The 25434-nt window shown below is 39.1% G+C and overlaps 2 protein-coding genes across 4 annotated transcripts in view; one reads left to right on the top strand and one right to left on the bottom strand.

Annotated features, from left to right (window-relative positions):
- The window catches only part of LOC140465846 (SWI/SNF-related matrix-associated actin-dependent regulator of chromatin subfamily D member 2-like), a 46050-nt gene extending 22554 nt beyond the window's left edge, over window positions 1–23496 (top strand). Inside the window, exons 11-13 of the mRNA XM_072561686.1 lie at window positions 13670–13792; window positions 15784–15885; window positions 18008–23496. Coding sequence (XP_072417787.1) covers window positions 13670–13792; window positions 15784–15885; window positions 18008–18061 — 279 coding nt within the window. The 3' untranslated portion in view covers window positions 18062–23496. The remainder of the gene's footprint in view (window positions 1–13669; window positions 13793–15783; window positions 15886–18007) is intronic.
- Window positions 23497–23987: 491 nt separating this feature from the next.
- Window positions 23988–25434, bottom strand: part of psmc5 (proteasome 26S subunit, ATPase 5) — a 38205-nt gene continuing 36758 nt past the window's right edge. For all 3 annotated transcript variants that reach the window (XM_072561688.1, XM_072561690.1, XM_072561687.1), the window contains 2 exons: window positions 25311–25397; window positions 23988–24149 (listed from right to left, as the gene is read on the bottom strand). In XM_072561688.1, coding sequence (XP_072417789.1) covers window positions 24096–24149; window positions 25311–25397 — 141 coding nt within the window. In that variant the 3' untranslated portion in view covers window positions 23988–24095. The remainder of the gene's footprint in view (window positions 24150–25310; window positions 25398–25434) is intronic.

Raw genomic sequence — 25434 nt, 5'->3', positions numbered from 1 at the left:
TAGTTGAGAAACTTGGTTGGCATGGACGAGTTGGACCGAAGGATCTGTTTCTTTGTTGTATGACTATAATACTCTAGCTCACCAAGGGCAACTAGGGATGGGCAATAAATGCTGGCATTGCCAGTGACCCCTACCTCCCATGAGTGAATAACAAAAACTCTCAAGAGCTTCATTCCAAAAATATACTATTATTGTATGTATCTGCCAAGCCATAAGCCCCCCAAAAAACTATAAGTTTCAGTACAAAACAGCAGCTATTAACTGCAATTACAGTTTGAAAATCTGAATGTTAGAAGCTGGTTATTCACTCCATTGGATGATAATTAATTTCTGTGGCTTGAAGGAGGGTCATTGGACAAAATTCTGCTATCTTGGCAAAGGTGCTGCAGGCCTGCTGAATTTCACCAGCAATTTCTGTTTTTGTTTTAATCTATTTGGTGTTCTGAACCAGCATCTTCCTCACATTCTTTATGTTATACAAACTTTAGTTTCTATATTTTTCAATTGTGATTTATTTGTGTCACCTGGCTGTGTATTGCACCTATAGTGACTGAATACCACGTGTGAGGAAAGGTTGCCACAGTGCACTTGAAATGACATGAGATAGTGAGCACTGAGTTTGTAATTTTTAAAAGCCTCTTTGAGAAGCAGTGATTATTTATTATGCAGTGCTTAGTGAGCGGCATGTAATTGGATTGAGGCTAGTCCTGCAAAAGGTGGTCATCAAACCACAGAAGGGAATACCAAGCTTAATACATTATCCTGTAGAAATAAAATCACATGGTGATAGTCACTGGTGCTGCCACAGATATGTTTCAGGTTTATGGTTTGCCATCAAACAATGTTGGCTTCACGTTTGGCTGACAAATGTTTCAAATTTTGCGATAGCTTGGTAAAATTACTAGCAAGCCCAGGTAATAAACAGAGATAACTTTCCAGATTATTCCAACTACAGGTTGTTCTGCTATAACGCAACAGTGGCATTCCTCTGCCACCTCGTGTGCTATAGGAAATCAAGCTGTGGAAAACAGCTAGAGAAAATCACGCTGTAGAAGATCACTAATAGAAATTTGCTATATCCATTCAGTAGAAAGCTTGTGTTATCCAAACAAAGTTCACAATTCATCAATCGCATTATAGCCAATTTGCGCTAACGAAACATGTGTTATAGCAGAATGACCTGTATAGCTTCGATCATGCTTGCTCACTGGGTAGTCCAAATTTTCAAAAGATTTCTTTGCTCGCTTTGCTTTCCTTGGTAGCACACTCAGCCAAAACTCGTGAGGTTCTTGGACTTGATCACAAAAATCAAGGCTGCCTCTCCAGTGTATATATTCCTCAAAACAGCGTTATCTGATCATGACCATATTACTTTTTGTGGAAGCTTCCTACGTTTCTTGCATAACCATAATGAGTATACTTCAAGAAATACTCCATTGGCTGCGAAGTGAACATAGAACTGTGCAGCACAGGAAAGACCCCTTCGGCCCATGATGTTGTGCCAATATGATGCCAAATTAAACTAATCCTTTCTGTCTGCCCTTGGTCCATATCCCTTCATTCCTTGCATATTCACACACTTATCTAAAAGTCTCTTAAGCATCTTATCGTATCTCCCTCCATCACCACCACCCTTGACAGCGCATTCCAGACTCCTACCACTGTCTGTAAAAAAAAAAAACCCAGCCCCTCACATCTCCTTTAAACTTTCCCCCTCTCACCTTAACTGCTTTGTGCTTTGAGATGTCCAGTGAGCCTGAAAAGCATTACTTAAATGCACATTTTTTAAGATTATAACTGTAAAGCTAAAAACTCAAATTGCAATGGAACAATGAAACTGTAGCCATAACTCAGTATACATTTCACAATAAATGGAAAAACAGAATACTGCAGAAGCTGGAAATCAGAGACAAAAATTGCAGCCTAACTTGCTGATATTTTTGAGTATTCCTGTTTTTATTATAAAGTTCACATTATTGGTCAGCTTGTTAAATTGTCTAACAACTTGCAGTTAGTGTCTAAGATAGCAAAACATTACTTCAGAGGAATGTTATCAAACACTGACCCACATAAGGAGATATTAGGGCAGATGACCAAACATTTGGACATAAAGGTAAACTTTAAAGAAGCATCTTAAAGAAGAGGAGAGAGAAGTCGAGAGATTTAGGGAAGAAATGACTACATTTAGGGACTAAACAGCTGAATAATTTCAGAAACAACATACCAAACTATGCTATAATCAATATTTGTACATATTACTCCTTGTTGCTTTTCCCATTTAACTACAGAATCTGCCTGATGAACTAATGATCTTTAAAGCTTACAGATGATCTCCAGTTTGAAAAAGACAAGCAAATAAATATTATTAAAATGGAGAGAGAAATCAAGCTGAATTTAAATAGTTATGTATCAACATTCAAGAAGAACTTCAAATTTTGACTGTCACACATGATACTAATAATGGAATTGAATCACTCGTCTCTTCCCTTAGTCACCTGTCTTTAGATGAAGAGACTGGGGGCATTCTGGCGAAGTTTGCCGATAATACGAAGTTAGGCTGACAGGCACGTAGTTCTGAGGAGGTGGGGAGGCTACAGAAAGATTTAGACAGTTAGGAGAATGGTCCTGATGAAATTCAACGTGAGCAAATGCAAGGTCTTACACTTTGGACAAAAGAACAAAGGCATGGACTATTTTCTAAACGGTGAGAAAACTCGAAGCTGTACGAAAGGATCTGGGAGTGCTGGTACAGGATGACTTGCAGGTTGAGTCCGTGGTTAAGAAAGCAAATGTAATATTGTCAGTTATTTCAAGAGGATTGGAATGTAAAAGCAGTGACGTGTTACTGAGACTTTATGAAGCTCTGATTAGCCCCTATTTAGAATACTGTGTCCAGTTTTGGGTCCCTCATCTCAGAAAGGACGCACTGGCACCAGAGCATGTCCAGCAGAAATTCACAAGGATGATCCCTGAAATGGTAGGCCTAACATACCACGAACGGCTGAGGATCCTGGGATTGTATTCATTAGAGTTCAGAAAGTTGAGGGGAGATCTAATAGAAACTTACAAGATAATGCATGGCTTAGAAAGAATGGATGCTGAGAAATTGTTTTCATCAGGTGGGGATATTAAGACTCGTGGGCACAGCCTTAGAATTAGAGAGGATCAATTTAAAACGGAAATGAGGAGACATTTCCTCAGCCAGAGAGTGGTCAGCCTGTTGAATTCACTGCCATGGAGTGTAGTGGAGACCGGGACGTTAAATGTCTTCAAGGCAGAGATTGATAAATTCTTAATCTCGCAAGAAATTAAGGAATATGGGGAGAGTGTGGGTAAGTGGCGTTGAAATGCCCATCAGCCATGATTTAATGGCGGAATGGACTCGATGGACGAATGGCCTTACGTCCACTCCTTTTTCTTATGGTTCTACCCAAGGTATCAAGATGGGGAATTTCAGTGAATGTAACACTTTAGTGACAGAATTAAGTAACATCATACCGAGCTAAGTCTTAGACAGAATGTATGCTGTTCATTCTGTGAAACTTCAATTTGTATGAGCTTCCAACTCATAATTTAAGAGCCTGGAATCCAATGAAAGTCACGTACTGATTTGAGCTTCTCCACAGCAATGTATTTCAGACACTGATTAGATAGGACTTTGGGACTCATAGGGAGTTATTTTGATGAAAAGTTAAAAACAAGCATGAATTGGGACCGTGCTAATAAAACATGTCCGTTTGAAAGTCTGGTTTTAGCCTGCAGCTTTTGATTAATTGATGACTATGGTTTGAATTTGCCCGGAACTGATACATTTAGATACCAGCTCCACATACTTTCTGCTGCTGAAGGTGTGAGATGGAATGGCTGATACGCAGCAATACTTTCATCATGTCTCACAAACAAGGGGAGAGGACTTGCAGGCACTGAAGGTCATGAAAGAGAAGGGATGTGTTGTAGCCACAAGGGGGCAGAAGTTCTGTTAGCTCTTCATTCCCTGTTTTCTGCATTTGCTGTCCTCCAAACCTCCTCTTTCTCCCATTCCTCTTCCAAACGAAGGGGAAACCCAACAAGATGGCCATTTTATGTACACCGCATTATAGGAAGGACGCGGAAAGGGTTCAGAGGAGATTTACTAGGATGTGTTCTGGTATAGAGGGAAGGTCTTACAAGGAAAGGCTGAGAGACTTAAGGCTGTTTTCATTGGAGAGAAGAAGGTTGAGAGGTGACTTAATTGAGACATATAAGATAATCAAGGATTAGATAGGGTGGACAGGGAGAGCCTTTTTTCTTGGATGGTAATAGCTAGCACATGGGGACATAGCTTTAAATTGAGCAGTGATAGATATAGGACAGATGTCAGAGGTAGGTTCAACAGTAGTAGACTTGCCAACGTTAAGGGCATTTAAATAGTCATTGGATAGATATTTGGATGAAAATGGAATAGTGTAGGTTAGATAGGCTTCAGATTGGTTTCACAGGTCGGCGCAACATCAAGGGCTGAAGGGCCTGTAATGTCTTATGTTCTATTACTATGGACTCCCTTTTCTCCAGTTCCTCCTACACTTAAAGCAAAGTAGCACAACACTCACTTTCTTAATTGAAATCTTCAGAGGTTTTCCAGAATACATTTTGATGAAGTATTGGAAAATATGTCATAGATGATGTCCCAAAATGTCTTAAAGGGCTAAGGAAGTGAACATTGTAAGCTGACCATGGCTTTAAGCAGTGTTCAAACTCTCAGTAGAATTCTTTTGCTGTTTATTGTTAGGACATGGCATTATTGCTAACCCCTGATTTCCATGTCACCTCTTCAATTACTGCTAAATAGAAAAATTTTGTTAATCAGACCATATTAATTGTCCTTCAGGAAGCTAGACTTTTGTACACTGACTCCTTCACCAAGGTGGTATTTTGTGTTAAATAGGAGCTAAACTGGAGTGTTGCAGTTTAAGATCTGATCTTGGTCACCTTGAAGACTTAGTGTCTAAATTATCCAGTGGGCATTATTTCAAGCAGGTTGGAGTGTAAGAGCAGGGAATTCTTACTGCAACTGTATAAGGTGCTAGTGAGACCACATCTGCAATACTGCGAGAAGTTTTGGTCACCTTATTCAAGGAATGATATCATTTCGTTGGAGGCAATTAGAATCCGAGATTCATACATTATGCAAACAGACCCTTCGGTCCAAGTCATCGATGCTAACCAAATTTCCCAAACTAAATTAGTCCCATATCAGAAGAGGTTTCCTAGGATGATCATAGGGATGAGGGACTCTCTTCGGAGCAAAGGCTAAACAGGTCAGGACTCTACTCACTAAAGTTTTGAAGAATGAGAGGTGCTGTCATTGAGGCATACTGGCATTTCAAGGGGCTTGACAGACCAGGCCAGGTATTTGCGCAGGGAAGGTCTTTGCGGAAATGGGTGGTGAGGGAAATATATCCCCGGTCCATTTGTAGGTGGTGGAAATGTCGGCAGTTTATGCTGAGGTTAAGTGGAAGGTAATGACCCAGAGGAGTTCTGTCCTTGTTGGAGGTGTGGGGTTTGAAGGCGGAGGTGCGGGACGTGGATGAGATGCATTGGAGGGCAACTTCAACCACGTGGGAAGGGAAATTACAGTGTTTAAAGAAGGAGGCCATCTGGTGTGTTCTGTGGTGGAACTGGTCCTCCTGGGAGCAGATACGGCGGAGGCGTTGGGAATACGGGATAGCATTTTTGCTGGAGGTAGGGTGGGAAGAGGTGTAATCCAGGCAACTGTGGGAGTTGGTGAGTTTGTAAAAAAATGTCAGTGTTAGGTCGGTAGTCATTGATGGAGATGGAGAGGTCCAGAAAGGGGAGGGAGGTGTCAGAGATGGTCCAGGTGAATTTAAGGTCGGAGTGGAATGTGTTGGTGAAGTTGATGAACTGCTCAACCTCCTTCCGGGAGCATGAGGTGGGCCGATGCAGTCATTGATGTAGCGGAGGAAGAGGTGGGGAGTAGTGCCAGTGTAGCTACGAAAGATAGACTGTTCTACATAACCGACAAAGAGACGGGTACAGCTGGGGCCCATGCGGTTGCCCATGGCTACCCCTTTCGTCTGGCTGAAGTGGGAGGATTCAAAGGGGAAATTGTTAAGGGTGAGGACTAGTTCAGCCAATGTCGTTATTCTATCCGTAGATCCTGATGCGGTCTCCTTTACATTGGGGAGATTGGCTGCCTTCTCGCAGAGCGCTCTTAGGAAACATCTCCAGGACACCCGCACCAATCAACCCCACCGTCCCGTGGTCGAGCATTTCAACTCCCCCCTCCCACTGTGTCAAGGACATGCAGGTTCTGGGTCTCCTCCATCGCCACTCCCTCACCACCCGACGCCTGGAGGAAGAATGCTTCATCTTCTGCCTCGGAACACTTCAACCTCAGGGCATCAATGTGGACTTCACCAGTTTCTCATTTCCCCTCGTCCCACCTTACCCCATTTCCAACCTGCCAGCTCAGCACCATTCCCATGACCGGTCCTACCTGCCAATCTCCCTTCCCACTTAGCCGCTCCACCCTCCTCTCTGCCCTATCACCTTCATCCCCACCTCCATCCACCTCATGCACTTTTAGCTACCTTCTCCCCAGCCCCACCCCTCTCCCATTTATCTCTCCATCCCAGAGGCTCCCTGCCTCATTCCTGATGAAGGGCTTTTGTCCGAAACATCGATTTTCCTGCTCCTTGGATGCTGCCTGACCTGCTGCGCTTTTCCAGCACCACTCTAATCTTGACTCTGATCTCCAGCATCTGCAGTCCTTACTTCTGCCACACAGACAGACTGCTTGTCAGTATGCATGTTCCCAAGATAGGAAAGGCATCTTACTGCATGGCACACTGTGCCAGCTACCTGCACGCAAATGGAATGCAAGCTTTTTTAACTAAATGGCCATGTCAGAAAGTAGTGGGGAGTAATACTCAGTACAGTCATGGAGGTCTATATCAGTCAGGGAATCCCCATACCATCAGTCACGGGCACAGTCCGTACATTGTTCAGGGACTTGGTATAGTCAGTCATCCACTTGGACTGCTCATGCAGGTATGTCTGGCTACAACGTGTGGGCAAGGTCAGTCCTTTCGGTTCATCACAAGCTGTTAGCCAACATCGTACGAACAGTTAGGGGTTTGTTCAGTCGTGCCTAGAGAGCTGCTCCCTGGAGTCAGTCAGAAGTCTGGGCCCAATACAGTCCTGGGTCCGTGCACCGATCTCTGAGGTAAGTGCAAAGGATGACTGTAGGGCCAGAGGGGAATGCAGCTATGTGCCATAAGCAGCAATGACTGCTGTGCAATTATGTTGCTGGTGAGGGACAATGTCAGATTGTCACTGCTTGTTTGGGTGCACAGCAGCCTGTTAAAGATGACGCGGGTACCAGTTATGCTGTTTGTCAGCAGATATACAGAGAGTGACAAGCTGCTTTCGGAATGAGTGTGGTAAGATGGGGTTTGAAGTAGGTGAATAGAGGTCATAGTTGAAGGATAGTTAATGAAGCAAATTTAGTAGGATTGCAGAACAGTTACTGCAGTTTTTAAAAGCAAGTAACCTGGTACTAATTATTAGCCCAAATTACAGATCTGCTTATTGAAGCATAGTCGAAGTATAGTTTGCAGGCGAACCGGAGCTGGGATTCAGCCAGCAACCAGTAGCTGATTGGTCTGTGGACCAGTGACCAGGTATCGATGATAGAGGTCTTCTGCTTGCCAGCAACCATTTGATGATAGCTCACATTGCTGAATAGCTTGGGGTTGTGAACAAGAGAATGAGAAGCCTTCTGATCAACACCAGCTCAGGAGCATTCTCTGTTCTATGCAATGAAAACCACTTTATCTTTCTTTCTGCTGTTGCTATCAGCTGTGAAGTTTAATAAGTCAGAGACATTTTCTCAGTTTGAACCAACCATCCTGTGGTTCTTGCAAACCTGTGAAACGATCCAGAGAAGGAATACTGAGAATAGGTCTCTGATCAAAACCAGAACCATCTCAGCAAATCCTATGAACAGAGATCACTGAACTGTTTTCCCAATTTTCCTTCCATCCATAACACCCATTTTTTCCCCTATCCTAATATGCGTAGTGAAGGGTACGTTTATAAGAGGGTTAGAGTTTTAGTAGAGATATATACACCAGTACTTCAGAAATGTTTACCTTTAGCTATGGTCCATTTACTTGTAATAAATAGTAATTTTTGTCAATACAGAATCCTGGTTTCTGATAACTGTATTCTGTAAAATACAGTTTCGCATGACCTTCATTGCTCAGACCTTTTGAGTAGAGTTGGGATCATTCCTGATGAATGGCTTCTGCTCGAAACATTGATTCTCCTGTTCTTTGGGTGCTGCCTAGCCTGCTGTGCTTTTCCAGCATCACACCCTCGACTCTGATCTTCAGCGTCTGCAGTCCTCACTTTCTCTCCTACAGGAGTTGGGATGTTGGGTTTGCAAAGGATGTTGGTGAGACCTCTTCTGGAGTACTGTGTCCAGTTCTGGTCACCCTGTTATAGGGAGGATATTATTAAGTTGGAGTGGGTTCAGAAAAGATTTAGCAGGATATTCCTGGGAATGGTGGGTTTGAGTTGTAAGGAGAAGCTGGACAGGCTGAGACTTCAGGGGTGACCGGATAGAGGTTTATAAAATCATGAGGGGTACAGATAAATTGGATGGCAGGTTACTTTTTCTCAGGGTGGGGGATTTCATACGAGGAGGCATATTTTTAAGGTGAGAAGAGAAAGATTTTAAAAAGACATAAGGTGCAATTTTTACACAGAGGGTGGTTCGTTTGTGGAATGAACTTCCAGAGGAAGTGGTAGATGCATGTACAGTTGTAACATTTAAAAGATATTTAGATAACTACATGAATAGGGAATATTTGGAGGGATATGGGCCAAGTGCAGACAAGTAGGACTTGTTTAGTTTGGGATTATGGTCAGCATGGTCTGATGGGACCAAAGGGTGTATTTCCATGCTCTATAATTCATTGTACATTATAGAATCTTTTTTTTTGAGGCGATTCTGAGAATAGCAACATTCAATTTCCAGCATGCTGCCTCGGTGAGTCAGAACAATATTTTCGCAAGAGTTCAATAAGGAGGCATTGGCATAGATTTAGAAGCAAGGGGTCACGCCTAACAAATTTACTGGAATTCTTTAAGAAGGTAAACACTCTAAATGTGTGGAAATTGACTTAGATTTTCAAATTCCATTTGATAATGGTTCTATTGGTTAATTTTTTTAAATCAACTGTAAAATAGTAAACAGCTTTGAAAATTGACTTGGAAATGGAGAGTGGAGGCTGATGAGTAGGGATTAAAAAATGAACATTTCTCAAACTGTGGGTTATTTTGTTTACAGAATTTATAAATTGAGAGACTTGGAAATAATATGCAATGACACAAAAAATCTGTGACATGGGGGAGTGAGTTCAGCATAATAATTAGGTGGATTAAGAGGTTGAATTTAACATGAATTTATAAATGCGAGGTTATACCTGAACAAGGATTCAATGGTAATAAATGTGTGTCACTTATCAAAGGTGAAAAGCAAAAAGTCTTAGCTGTGAGATTGTGCACTAGAAAACATTCATCAATATTCCTTTTGTTAGCAAGGTTAGCTTTGTTTTGAGATGTATGTATGGAAATATGATGATGAGTTGAATTTGGTTATTACAGTCTCCGAGGAGAAAGTGAGGACTGCAGATGCTGGAGATTAGAGTCGAAGATTGTGGTGCTGGAAAAGCATAGCCAGTCAGGCAGCATCCAAGGAGCAGGAGAGTCAACGTTTTGAGCATAAGCCCTTCATCAGGAATATAGTCTTCTGCTAATCAGAAAAAAATACATTTGAAATATTATGCTTATTTTGAATGCTCTGCCTCTAGTTGTATATTGATATGCTGTTAATGGTTTATGGTAATATAATAAAGGTTATGAAGGAAGGATATTGAAATTAAACAGGTTTTCATGGAAATAGTTAAGGGGAAATTAATCTAGTTCAGTTAAAAATCAGGACAGTGTAATTGAAATTTATGATGAGGACTGGTATTATGATTCAGTGGAATTAAGAATTGGATTGCAGCAGATACTTACATAACCTCTCGAGTTAACTTCTGGAGCAAAGACTGGCCTCCGTATGATCTTTGCCTCATCTTGCTTTATGCCCATCCCCAATGGAAGTCACAACCCTTCTTTGTTCTCTTATTGTTACAATGAGTGACAGCGTTTTGTTTTTATAAAGGTGTTAAAGGTTCTTTGTTTAGAAATTTTAATATTTTAATCAGAGTATAGGTCACCTCCTATTTTGATGGAGTACTGGAGAAGGAGATGTCAGTTAGTTCTGAATTTTGCACTAGTGGATTTGCTAAGAATTGGTCTATAAGTGCCCAGGAGGCAAAGGGTTGAGGGACTGTGCTGAAATCTGACCACTGCCGACCTCACATTCTTGTACTCCTGTTGATTTATCTTCAGCCATTTCATGACTTTGATCTCTTTTCACGCTGCTTAATAAATTATCACGTCAGTGTTTATATGGAAATTAATATGAACATTGGTATGCAAGGGTAGCGATGTGAAGGTCCAAGAGTTGAGCTCAGTTTATTTTTCTAGTTCGCTTGAGGAGATTTGGTTTGCTTTCATGTCGAGGGATTACAGAAGCCATGAGCTCACAGAATCATACTGGCTGTGATTACCTCAGACTGTGGTGACCCTGCTGTGTGAGGCAGAGTAATCTCTAGAATAGAAACAGCAAATGATGGAATTACATATAAGATCCTTCAGTACTGACAAATAAAAAGATGACCTGCCAATTCCAGTGTAAAAAGCAAATCCTCACACAAATCCACCCTCTGGATTCTTTTGTTTTTGTATAATAAATTATTCTGCTCTTCACATTAATGGCCACAGTACAATTTTTTGTTTTTGTTTTTGCAAAAGAGAAGCTTTTGTTTTTTGAGATTTCGGTGCCTCCTCACGGCTGGGACTGACATACGGCAGACCATAATGCTGCCTGCTGAAGCAGCAAATCTGGGTTTGGTGACTTGTCCAGGAGGCACTGTGTTAGCCTGCTGCTCCTGCTGGGCAATTTCCTCAATTAAACCAGAGGCAAAAACAGACCAGTATGGACAACTCTCCCACTGGCAGCAGCAAAGTGATTAGGCTCCTGAGGAGTTTAATAAGCAAAGCTCCCACTATTTACTGGTGATTGCCCAACTTTATGCAACTTGCACACTCTCCCCTGTCTCCCGAAACCCAACCGGTGAAAACTGGTGGCTATTAAGCAACTAGCAGAGGGCTAGTAGCGAAGCTTTATGGAGAGGGGCAAAGGAGCACTTTATTTTCACACAACTAGGTCAGTCTGTCCTCAGTTGGGAGGGATTTAACAATGGAGTGGCACTCAGTTATGTCGAATTTACTTGAAGGGGTTTGTGATCAGACTGAAAATAATGATGCAAAGACACCACAAGGAACCTGCTGAGCAACCACTGGGGGCAACAGGAAGTCAAACATGGATGAAGAAATATGTTTGCCAGCAACCCCCACCCAAGCACTTCTGCCTCAAGACATGGCAGAGGTCATACCCTGAATGTATTCCAGTATCCGCAATGCCTAAGATAGCTCAGATTTCTCCCTGTCTGTCTCTGCGCCTTTGGCAAAGTATGGCCCTCACTGCAGGCCCTTCATCTACATGGTATCTAGCAGACAGTGACCTAACCAATTCACTGGCCTTGTTGCCAATGTCCACTCAACACAACGTGTGACCCAGAGTTGAATTGTGAGCATGTACTCATGCTCAGGAACAAATGCCTTAACGTTAAAGAGAGCAAAACTTTGTGAATTATGTTTTAATATTTTACCTTTAAAAATGGTGTGTTTTGCGCTCGTATATATTTCCACATATACGAGCTCGTATATATTTTAATTTTTGGCCAAGATGTCACAAAGGAGACATTGTAATAGCATGAAAAGAATAATGTGACTGATTTGAAGTGTAAACTAGGTGAACTTTGTGGAAGGATTACAGAAATCTGTATTTTACTGTTGAAAGACAAGACTTTTATTATTTACTTATGGGATGTAGACATTACTGGTTGGTCAACATTTACTAACTTATAATAATTGTATTAAATAATTAGATTATTTAATACAGTGTGGAAACAGGCCCTTCGGCCCAACAAGTCCACACCGACCCGCTGAAGCGCAACCCACCCATACCCCTACATTTACCCCTTACCTAACACTATGGGCAATTTAGCATGGCCAATTCACCTGACCTGCACATCTTTGGACTGTGGGAGGAAACCCACACAGACACAGGGAGAGTGTGCAAACTTCACACAGACAGTTGCCTGAGGCGGGAATTGAACCCCGGTCTCTGTCGCTGTGAGGCAGCAGTGCTAACCACTGTGCCACCGTGCTGCCCACTATGTGGATCAGCTCACACCAAATGTTTACTTCAAGCTAAGTCAGAAAAATCGCATCACAGGAAATGAAAGGAAAACAGCGAGAAACAAATTTAAAGCAAATGTCAATAATTCAGACAATAAGACACAATAACTTAGAAGTGATAGTTTATAATCTACCAGGCAACATGACAAAGATAGCAACCTCCAAGTTATTCTTCATATTATTTCATGACGTTCTTAGTATCGCTAATTTGTAGTGCTGTGCAGGCTGTTGTTTGGAAATATGAGTAATAAAGTTCAATCCATGACAAAAACATAACTTACTGAAAAGGCTCAGCAGGTCTGGCAGCATCTATAAAAAGAAATCAGAGTTAACATTTCAAGTCAAGTGACTCCCTTCCTGTGAACATCTTCAGTCCATGACTGTTGTTTTACTCACTAGTCTATTGTGATGAATTATTTCAGAGCTTTTATATTTGATGAGTTCTGTAGACTGGGTTATACTCATGAAAGACAGTAGTGCTGTAAAGCCTAAAGCTGATCTCAAAACTGGATAAAAGCAGTTACATCAAGATATACAATGGCCAGAAGAGTTACTTTCCTCCAGATATGTGGGACAAACTTTCAACAGTCAGCACAGTGACAGTGAACATTTTAAAATGGAGTTGAGAAAAAGGATTGAAGTGTTTACAGGTTAATTGTAGAGATTGTAATCAATCCATTCAGACATCATGACATATATCTGGGAAAGTGGGACTTCAAACTGGATCTTCTGTCCCAGAGGTGGTGGCACTAACACTGTACCAGAAGACCATTCTTCTGAATTTGAGATTTTTAATCAATCTATTATGAAATACTTCTGGGTTGGTGTTGGAATTTGAACCTAGGCCTTCTGGTCCGGAGGTCAGGACACTATGACTGAACCACAAGAGCCTCTAAAAGGGTTAACACCAAGTAACCAGCTAATCTATGGAACGCTGCTTCCTGCCCTATTAGGGCCATCAAGAATGCATTTGCCAAACAATGTTAGCCATGTTGACATATGAATTATGACTTACGTATTGTCTGCTAAATGAAGCAGGATGGCTTTTTCCATGTTTCTGCCATTAACGCACTCAGACTACACTGCAAGAGATGAGCAAAAGTAATAATTGCTGACTTACACGCACATTTTACACTTTGCTGTTTTGCTACATTTTGATCATCTGATGACGCAGTGAAGATTCTGAAAGTGTTTTGATAGAATAATAAGTGGTTATGTTATTTTCTAGATTCATGACACAATTGAATCTATCAATCAGTTGAAGATCCAACGTGACTTCATGCTGAGCTTCAGCAACCACCCACAAGAGTTCATCCAAGATTGGATAAAGTCACAATGTCGAGATTACAAGGTAAGAACACAAGAAGAAGCCACTGCATTTAGTACGTTCAGTTGTGACTTATTGCAATCTTCAAAATACAAAAGACGATGCCAGAATATCAAAGGAATTATCAGGATTTCCTGTTTGATCCTGGGCACATGACTGACTGTACACCTAGATATTGAGGTGAGAAAAGGATAGGATGTTGCGAGTTATCGGTAATACTGGTCTAAAGTATGGGAACCAAAATAATCTAAACTAAGATCATTGCAGGTCATAAAGTTTGCAACAGATTTTCTAAACTTTGCTCTTCCTGAAATGCAACAACTTGGTGAATGATATTAAGGTTTGACCTTGTGACGCAGTTCAGCCCCTCAAAACATCAAACTCTCTGACAGGTTTTGAGAAGATTTGTGGCTCAGGTTGAGGTTCTGGATGTAGGTTTGCTCACTGAGCTGGAAGGTTCATTTTCAGATGTTTCGTCCCATACTAGGTAATACCATTAGTGAGCCTCTGGATGAAACCTTCATCTGGAGGCTCACTGAAGATATTACCAAGTATGGTGACAATATGTCTGAAAAAGAACCCCCTCTAACAAGTTCATTCGCTTCTGTCCAAATGCCTTGTAGATTATTTGAAATAATTACTTGTGTTCAATTTACAGTGATTTTAATGTATACCATCTAGTTCAGAGGGCCTGGCTTTTCTATTTCCCTGTATAATTAAATATCTTTTCATCTAGGATTTATCCATCGTGTTGTATTTCAAAGGTATGGCTGGAGTTTTGATTCACTTCAGTACCAGAAAACAGCCCATGTCTTAACATGAACAGGGGAAAAAGACATAAGCACATCAGTAATGGGGGAAAAAAAAACCATAACTATTTCCTTACTTAAGTAACTCCTGAAGTTTAGGCTGTTAAAATACCCTGCATCATTTTGAATGAAGATTTTTGGCTCCATATTTGACCTCATACTGTGAATAAATATGCAGAATAATTGGGGAAGTTGGTGACCATAAAGAATTAGAACCAGGAATCAGCTGCTTTGTCCCTGAGTCTGTTCCACCAATTCAGTACAATCATAGTTGATTTGATTACTCCATATTGCTGCCTGTCCCATCACCTTTCACCCCCATATCTATCAAGAAGTTAATTATCTCTGCCTAAGTATGCTTAGCTATTCAGGCAGTATTAACACTGCTTCTTTACTAGTTGAAACTCTCATATCAATACAAACAAAGTCAATTCATTGGACTCCAGAAAAAACAAGTTAAATATTATCTCCCACCTGCATAGTTGAACAGTTGCCAGTGACCAGCAGGTCAGGGAACATGAGCTGATCTTGAATTACAGTCATATACAAGTGACATCTTGTTCTGGCTTTTGCACACTGCCTTCAGCAACTAACTGTGTGTAAAGTGTTCAAATAGAAAGGAAGTACTATAAAGAATTACCCTAATTATCTTTTGCAGATACCATTTCAAAAGACATTGGCTATGCAATTATGTAGTGGGAAACTGGCAAAAGAATGTTGCAAGTTTTGGCCTGACATTCTATTGCCATTGTTTCAGTAAAGGTATTAGTCATTTTAAACACCACCACCAAAATCACAAAGGGTGAAATTACAGTTGGTGTTTAATACATGGTGTAAAATTGTATTAAACACCACATTCTTCAAAACTATAAAAGTCAAGCAAGTCGTAGCTCAGTGTAATTTGTGTCTGTAGGATTGTGATAATGTTTGCAATACTCTTGGTGATCTACTTGCCCAAGTAATTTCAGAGTGATCCTATGGAAGTAGGGCAGCCCTAGCTGAAGGCAGGTAGAACTCCGTTCTCACTGCTGGCATTGCTAGTGAAAGGGTGTTTATGAAGAAATCATTTTCTGAAATTTTTTATCTTGTGCTAAATGTTTAAAATTCAGTTTAATTTTATTGCAATTGAGTTGCACTGTGGTTGTTTAATTTTGACATTTGATGTGCGAAGCTTCTAAGGTTTATTATGCTCTGAATTGGATCCAGATTATGACTGATGTCATTGGAAATCCAGAAGAGGAGAGAAGGGCTGAGTTTTATCATGAGCCATGGACACAGGAAGGGGTTGGACGATTCATCTTCTCAAAGGTACAAGAAATATTGTTCACAATGATATATTTTTGTCTGCGTGATCTGTAAAGACTATACAGACAAGTCTCCAGACTGCGAATAGGTTCCATTTTTGGGGTCTGTTTGTTTGTTGATTCGTACGCAAGTTGGAACACAGTGCAGGGCAATATAAAGCAGCTCTTCGTAAGTACAGAAAATGTTCAATGTAGGGTCTTTGACATTCCAGCATTGTAAGAGACTGTGTTTGTAAGTACAAGTGTTCATAAGTTGGCCATTCGTAAATCCCCTACACAATGGAGTAATGTGGATCACATTTGAAGTTCACATTCCTGTTGTTTATGTCTCCAGTTGCTGATGTTTCTATTTAGTACTGAGTCAACAAAATAAGACAGCCATAGAGCATAATATTATGGAAAGCTGAATGGCCATATTAAATAGAAATGCTGCAAGTGGCCAACAAATCAGACAGCATTATGGAAAGTAAAATAGAATTAAATTTTCAGATGATCTTTCCTCTAAATTGGACTCATAAAATGTTATCACGTATAAACACTGATTACTTGGATTATTAGAACCACATTGGCAAGCTGGGACCACAGGCATCCGACTTGCTTCCAGGTTTGAGGAGAAAACCTGTCATAATCAGCTATTTCCTCGTACCACATTTACCATGAGATTTCTACTCTCTCAAGTTTCCTGGTTAACCATGGATATGTTTTCTGTGCGAGCAACGTTGTTTATGGGTTGACTTAGTCCTAAGTTTTTATTTCTTTCCTTTTTTTTTCTGAGGAAATAGCTGGGTCTTTGCTCAGCATCTTGAACTGCAGACACACCTAAAGCCCAGAGATGTGAAAATGAAGACTCCGTGCGATATTGCTAACCTTCTGCAGAACTCTGTTTCACAGAACTCATCCACACTTGCAAGTTTACTCCACATGCTGTACTACAAAATCTTTTTTTTTTCTCCCATCCACAACACCCTCAATATTTTGTAGCCATTTTGCCTTTTTGATTGCTCACTAGTTTTCTGAGGCTGCCTGGAAGTTTGATGAAGAGAACATATGCAAACTTAGATGATTCTAGCCATCACCATCTCAAAGAAAAACAGGAGTTAGACTTGGGAGTTTAGATGTCTTTACAATGAAACATGCAGTCAACCCCTATTGGTAAAAGACTTAAGATCAGAATTCTTATTGTGGAATTTTGAGAGATATAAACGTTAGATTAAAGTTGAAGCCTGATTTTGGATCATCTTCACCAGTTTGATCTGTATTAGCCACGAGGAGCATTCAGACACTGTCTGAGAGGTTTCATGGTCTTTGCATCTCATGTTCGATTTTTACAGAATTGCAGTACATTTGCTATTTTTAGTTCCTCATTCTTCCGGTTTCTGGAGGGAAAAACTCATTTAGCTGCTGTTCCTAATGTTAGAACCCTAAGTTAACAACTTGTCATAGAAGGTAAAGGATAGCAAAATCTGTGTGGTGTTTATTCCAAATGGAGATGTAGTTAATTGTGTCTTTAAGATCAGGACATAACTGGAGAAAAATCTCATCAACTCCCAATTCCATTTTTATGAAGTGGTTATTTATGGGCTTGTACCAAAAGGTTACAAAGAAAACTTGCTATAAACGCCAAGTCATTCGCCAGCGTACCATATTGTGATTTAATTTTAATGCCCTTGGAGTGGCTGAAGGGGTGGTTAGTTGACCAAAAATATTTACTTTCTAAAGTGCATCTCTCCCCCTTGCACAATCCTGATCTCAGTCACTTCAGTATGCAAAGGCAACACAGCAAACCTAAACTCTATATCTGACTTGCTGCTCTAAGGCAGATGGTTTGATAGGAGCAGAGGTGTTATACAGTCTGGACAAACATTTGAAAAAGCCTCAAAATCACTAGTGTTAAATATGATGGCCTACTCCAATGTTTTCATGGAATGGTGATTTTAAAAGCACCGCTGTGATCCCAGTCATTGTAAGAAAGGTGCACTGCTAGATCATCTAACAATTGATTTAGCAGGCATTGGGAGGGTGACAACATCAATCCTATTATTAATGCTAATAGTAAAAGGTTGTGCAGTATAATATCAGGCCCACTGTATTCAAAACTTTAAGAAATCTCTGGTTCTTCCATACAGGTTCAGCAACGCAGACAAGAACTGGAACAAGTATTGGGAATCCGTATCACTTAGGTAAAATGATTGCGCCCTTCCAAAGTAACTGGAGCTCCACATTCACGTTACTCGCACTGCTTCTTCGATGTCAGAGAAACACACCTGGTTAGATTGTAGATCACAAGCAGAGAAATTACTTTGCTAGGGACATTCTAGCCATATTTTTATATAAAAAAAAGCTGTAAAATTTGATACCTGTTTGTTGCATTCCTTACCCTTCTGCTGCACTAGTGGCTGAGAAATACCAGCTGTAATAGGAAAAAAATTATCTTTTTAAAAGCCATTGCTCAATTTTTCAGGGGTGTTCACCCAATGTTTGGTTATATACAAACTCCAGGAACTCAATTTGATTGAAAGGCCTCTGGCATGGCCCAAATCTGCCATTAGATTTGCACTTTTTTTCGTGTTGAAATGAAAAAGATTGCACGACTGACTGTGCTCAGAAGTCCACAAAGTAGCCTGGTGGCTTCATAAAGAGCATGATGATTTAGTGAACTTCAGGAGCTTAATTAGCCCCTTGGACAGTGAAGGGTTATACTTAGAATTACTTCTGATAGCTGCAGTCTCACAGGAACAAAAGCCATTTTTTATTCTTGTAAGGCATCCTAGCACTTAAATCAGAAACAAGTTTAATGGTACACTTATGCCTACAACTTGCTGGTTGCACTATTGACATATGAATACATTTGCACTCTAAATTCAAAGCAAAGTAATAAACCTGAAGCCACAAAAAAAATCAAGACTTGTGGCCTATCAAAATTGCTGTGCTATTCAGTACAATCATGGCTGATCTTAAGTTTTAACAATACTTTCTCACACACGTCCCACATGCCTTGATTCCTGAGACCAGAAAGTCCATCTATTTCAGTCTTAAAATTATATTCCATCATGGTGCAGAGAATTCCAAAGATTTACAACCCTTCAAGATATTTTGCATCTCAGACCTTAAATGATCAGCCCCTTATCCTGAAAGGTGCGCACCCTTGTTTGAAATTCCCAACTGGGAAGGGGGTGTATGGGTGTAGCCAGAAAGCGGAATGGGGGGGGGGTCAGGGTGTATAATTTGAACACCTACCCTGTCAGACCTATCCCTGGAGTATGTTTGCCCAAAATTTGATCTTGCGTTAAGAGACTATGCAGCTACCAGATTGCAATAAAGAATTCTTGTATCTTTTCTGGTTAATATTGTGGGAACATTTGACCTGACCAAACAATGTCTCTGCCCGATTCACGTTTTGTAAAACTTGAATCCTCTCTTGTCCTACAGTTTTAATCCGTTCAGTCTCAAAAGATAGATTGGCAAACTGGAATTGGAACTAAATGTCATAAGTAAAGTCATTGTGCACTGCTTGAAGGATTATTTCAATCTGTATCAATCGAATATGTATTCTATTACACAGATAACTGCCCTGTTTAGATCAGCGATAAATGTGCATCTCACCCAGTTTGTCCTCTTGCAGCGACAGACTCCAAGATGTGTTACTTATGGGAAAATGCTTCACACAGTTTCTACTGAGCTGTAGAATCTGCCTTTTCTTTATTAGCATCCTATGAACTCATCTCTTCCAAGGACATTTTGTCAGTGTTAAAACATCATTCACATTGCATGCACGAATCTAAACATGTACCATCACAATAGTTTTCATCCAACCCAAAGAAATCATGGTGTTAAGAATTGACAAGATAACTGATGCTGAAAAGAAAAACTTGTGTTTTGAATCTCTTCCCTGTTATAATGTGGATATAATGGGGAATCAAAAAGAATTCTGGTTTGATACATCATTTTAGGAGGTTCGGGATAGACTTGGGCCTTTAACAGAATACACCATCAGGTTTTACAAAAAGATATAAGGTAATGTTTCTGACAAATCATTCAGCAATCTTGAAAACAAGAGGAGAATCCCATTTTACAGCTTTCTAAATAATATGTGGACTTCGAAGTTCAGAGTAGGGGATAATAGGAAAAAGGCATTGATTGTGTATCTCCTCACTTGTTTAATTAGTTCAAAACAATAATTGTTTGTTGGCATTCAAAATGTTCCTTTGAAGTTGCACCAGTGATTTTTTAAAAATTCCTTTCCAATACTGCTGAACGCCATTGTAAATTTAAACTTGAAAACTTAAACTTGAAAACAGGCTCTCAGGACAAAGTTGATGTAATCAAAAGAGTCAACGGGGGGGGAGGGAAAGTGTTATTCAACCCAATTGTAATAAACATTGAACTTGATTTTAGGTTTGTACAACTCAATTTCAAATTGGTGTTCTGTTCTGTTTCTAAATAATCATCATAAAGTCTGTCAGATCTAGAGCCATATGGAGTGTAATATAATTAGGATACACCAGCCAAAGCCTTAATGCCCAATAAATAGAAAAAGATCTGGGTCCTTAATGTAAATCTGAACAGAGAGCTAGATCTAAGCAAATAATTAGAGGATGTTAATAGGAATACTGAGAGGTTCTAATTCCACCTTTTGTGGAGTTTTTAAAAATGCAATTTTATTAGGATTTCCTTAAGAAATATAATTTAGGAAAAAAATTGCTTTCCTATAGCATTGTACAATTATTTTTTTTAAAAAACAACAAAAAAATTCATTGAAGATCAAGGAAAATAACATTTATAAAAGGTACTTGACTATTGAATATTTCAGGTATAAAAGTTACATTTGTTGTAATTACAAACTGCTGAGTGCAAATTTAAATGTTAAATCTGAGATTCAGATCTTGCAAAGCTTTAGATTTAATGGTTTACAGAAATGACTGCTGTGAAAGTGTAGAATAGTTTAGAATGCATTTTGAAGTGTTGAGAAATTGTGCGAGATTGTGGTTAGTTAGGTGGCTGGGCAAGGTATCAAAATATCTGCAACCAGGTGGTGATGTCTCGGTCCTGTTCATTCATAATATTAAGAAAAAGTCATTAAACTGCATAATTATGCCTCACATTGTTCTTTTAGGGAAGATATGAACTGGGATAGTAATTTCCTTATATCTAATGAACATTAAAGTCATACAGTCCAACCAGAACGTTAGCTAATCTTGCTTCAGTTAGTCATTGGGTTCTTTTAATGGATCTGCTTCCATTGAGATGGTATTTTTAGTCAAAACTCCTTAAATGTCCGTAGAAAACGTTTTATTTATAGAACGTAGGATCTTGAGTTTGTGGTGCATTTTGGGATAATGTGGTTTGTGCACAGTTTTCTGAAATATGCTATTTGCTTTTATTAAGTTACTGCATTTAGTTGCATTTAAAAGCAAGTCAGCATAATTCAACCATCAGTAACTTATGGTCATACAATACATGATTTTTTAAAATTAAGACGGATTTTCCTTCACTACTGATTGAGTTCCTTGCCTAGAGGTAACTTGAGTAATCATTCTCTAAAACTAAGTAGCTAAGCAGCCATTGAGTCATTCTCATCTAACACCACACCTTCCCTCGTCCAAAATATACATCCACTTCCAGCAAGTATAACTGGATAGAGGTTAAATGGGAAATAGTTCCATTTTCATAACCCAAGTCAAATCCAGAAAAGGAAATTTTGCACTAGAAGAATTCTATAAAGTTACTTAATGTAACTATTTTAGAAAAATATTATTTAATGATATTGGGGAAGGGAGTTGCTGGTAAGGGCAGCATTTGTTGCTGTCCCTAATGTCGTTAAACCAAGGGGCTAGGCTAGGCGATTTCAGAGAACAATTAGGAGTCAGTTGTAGTGGATCTACAGTCACATGTTATGCCAACCAGGAAAAGATGGAAGATTTCCTTCCACAAAGGACAGTGAATCACATGATTTTTGTTTTGTGACAATTCATGATTGTTTAATAGTCACCATAACTGAAACGCTTTCTAAATTCAAATTAAAAAAATATGAAATCGAAATTACTTAAAATTGGCCTTTGGATTAACTGTCCAGTTACACTGTCATTTTACTTAGTAAACAATGGTGGTTTTAACCTTTTTGATGGAAACATAAACTAAGTTAGCTACCTAATGATAGTTGTTTGGTGTTACACTTCGCTGCCCACCAGGTTCCATAAATCCAAATTTTTTTCTTTTGCGAGGTTGCTTTGATTCTTCCACGAGGTTATTTTACACGAGATGTAAGGCCTTACCAAAGACAATTATCTGAGGACGTCACTAGGTGAAACCTCTCCAGTTCTCCTAAACAAAATGCTGCAAATGGTACATACATATATCAACAATCGGCTTGAATGCACAGAGAGAAAATCTGGGCATAAAATCCAAATTGTATTCAGTTCATCAACTATCGGCCAAGTGTAGGTTTGGGCGACTGCAGGACAATTATTGAAAACGTAAAACATTTTCAATTCAAAAGGAGGCCCCTTTGTTCAAATACCCTTAAATATTTGCTCAAAGTATACCTGTATTTAAAACTATTCACAAATGTAGGAATAGTTTTCTTTGTCAAATACTTTGAGTAGGAAGCACATTGCAGTGCAGTTGACAAAAAAACCAGACTCCCTATCATGTTGCCAGTTGACTTGAGTACATACTACTTTGAGATTTAACTGAAGTACTTCAATGTCTGCAAATAGACATTTATTGTTCAACTTTAAGTGCTTTAGTACCATGTCACTAAAATATGTAGGCCAACAGGACTGAATAATTAACAAATTGTACCTCATGGCAGTTGGATGAGGTGTACCAGGAATCAGACAAACAGCATATGGCTCCATTCCCAGTCGTAAAATCAGAGTGAAAATACAATTGCTTTCAAGCACAAGGTGGGGATGTTGGAATATATGCTACAAAACTAGAACCAAATTTGATTGAAAAATATGACAGACATTCTTCCTGTTGCATACAGCCAATACTGTAATGACTGAAGTTATGCTTTTACATGTTTATATTTACAGTTTTGTAATGTTTTGATGCTTTTATATTCAATGCAGTGGTGTGCAGGACTAAGGTACAATATGTGGATGTTTATAGAGAATGCCTGTATTAGTTAGGTACTGGACTCTGATTTTTAAAAAGTGAAATTTTGTTCAAGGATTACATTACATATTGCCTAAATTGTTAATTTTGACACTTTGAATATTGCACAGCCTTGGAAAAGGAGGCTCAAATGTTATTTCATTCCAAAGAGCTAATGGTTCTTTAAAATATGACCAAGACAGCCACGGTTCTAATTTTACAACCATATTATGGAGCAGTTCCAGTAAAGCACCAATATTAATACTGGTTTATGTGCTGCATTCCATGAATGGATTCATGGGAACTCTGAAGCACAACTCTGCTTAAGAAATACAAAACGTTACTAGTTCACTGACATTCACTGGGTGGAAGTTTCAATATGAAAAAATGTCAGATATATTTTACAGGCACTGCTGTACAGGTACAAAACCGCTTATGTTATATGCATTGCAATTTGGTGCTTCTGTTCAATTTGGGACCACATTTGTACCAGAGCCAATAAAGTTATGTAAAAGTCTCCTATAGAGATTCTTGCATTGGAAAGAGACCATAACAAAGTTGATTTGCATTCTATTTCATAACTGCTCTTTTCTGGGATGGTGTAGAACTGGGAGAAATGGATGCAGGGATTCTCCCAAGTTATATTACTTGCAACAGCTGTAATTCAAAATAATATTAACCACAAATATCAAAAGTCTGTGTTCCATCAAATTGGGCAGTGTCACTACCATTTGTCAGAATGAATATTTTATTATTGTTAGACCAAGTAAAAACAATTTTGAGACAAGTCATTCAACATAACAAGTGTAGGTTTGTTAGACTAAATGTTGAGCAAATTTCTTGAGAAAACAAGTTTTTTAATTATTCATGAAAAGCCTCACACTATTTTAGATTTTGGGGAGGTATTTGGAGTGGAAGAGAAAAGAAAATGGTGTACAAAACAAATTAAAAATCAACAATCAATGACCAATAAGCATCAACACACTCAAAAACACTACCATATTGAGCTTCAGGTTTTATGAATATTTATTAAAGACAGGAAAGTTTACAATGATTAGATACTTTCAAACCATTAAAATCTTCCATCACCATGGTAACAAATCTTTTTACATGCATTTATTTCCAAAGCTTCTTGATGGACATGTTCTTTTCACTGTCCTTTTGCATAACCTGCAATTAAGGAAAAGATTAGTCATTGAACAGTAGAGTGTAACAGCATGATCAACAAAGCAACCTTTATTAAATTTATCTTCATTGAATCTGCTTTCAGAACACCTGAGCATCAAACAACTTTTATTATTGGTAAATATACAGTTTGACAACTGTGGTCACAGGTCAGTTTTGCTGATCACGCAGAAGCTTTCCTTTCTCCAAACTAGAAAATAATGCAATTGTATACCAGCAAAACACCAAATATAAGGATCCTCTTTGACAGCTTTGTTTTTAATTTCTGCTGCACAAGTGGCAGAATGAAGAAATTAAAAGGGAGGAAGAAAACAAAATTCCCTAAAAACACCTGAGAGAATTTGCCAGCAAAACAAGAAATGTAGAGTTTGCTGTTCAGATTGCAGGCTGAAATTATCCATCACAGGAGCAGTGCTGTTCAAGTATATGTGGGTGAATGTTTAAAAGTGCAGGACAAAATAACCATATAAAAATGGCCAACATTTTGGATTTTATAAATAGGATTATAAGAGCACAAGAGTAAAGAACTTAAAACATTTGTAGAAAACGCTGGTTAGACCTTGACTAAAGGATTTTTAGATGGACCATGAGTAGATAAAAAGCATACAGCAGAGATTTGTCACGGATAATAATTCAGGGCAATGATTATTAAAATCATTTTCTAATAGGAAGGTTCAGATGAACTAATAAATATCTATCAAAACCAAACAAAATTTTCAGTAGAACTATGTCTTCTGGTTTAGGAATTACTAGTGAGGTGATCATCAATTTAAACAAGTCACTTGAATGTAACACCTCAATATTTCAGAATGCGCAAGCAGGGAGTGCCACGTGCAAGCACGGCTCTTTAAAGATACCACACGTGAAGTCAATTTTAAAAGGGATCACAGTACAATAAACAGGCTATGGGATGTTAAACAGAATATTACTTGAAAGAGCACATGGTAAGATGAAGTTCTTTTTACAAAGAATGTTTCTAGTGCAGAGTACTTTGCCATAAGATCCTGTTGCAAAGTACTGTATTTTTGTTAATGAAACTTAAAGATTTCTTGAGAGAAATAATTTGCAATGCATCCTTGCTGTTGGTCAGAAAAATGATTGAATATCCTATCAGGTCAGATCTGTACAACTTTTACAATATCATACCTTGGCCACTGCCATTTCAAAGTCTTCTTGTGTGACATGGACTCTTCTTTCTCTTAAGGCATACATGCCAGCTTCTGTACATACACCCTGCAGAATACAAGCATTCCTCAAAAACTATTCCAAC

Source organism: Chiloscyllium punctatum, chromosome 42 (genome assembly GCF_047496795.1).
Source record: "Chiloscyllium punctatum isolate Juve2018m chromosome 42, sChiPun1.3, whole genome shotgun sequence".
NCBI lineage: Eukaryota > Metazoa > Chordata > Chondrichthyes > Orectolobiformes > Hemiscylliidae > Chiloscyllium > Chiloscyllium punctatum.
The sequence above is the reverse complement of the archived record's forward strand: the minus strand, read 5'-3'. Positions and strand labels throughout refer to the sequence as shown.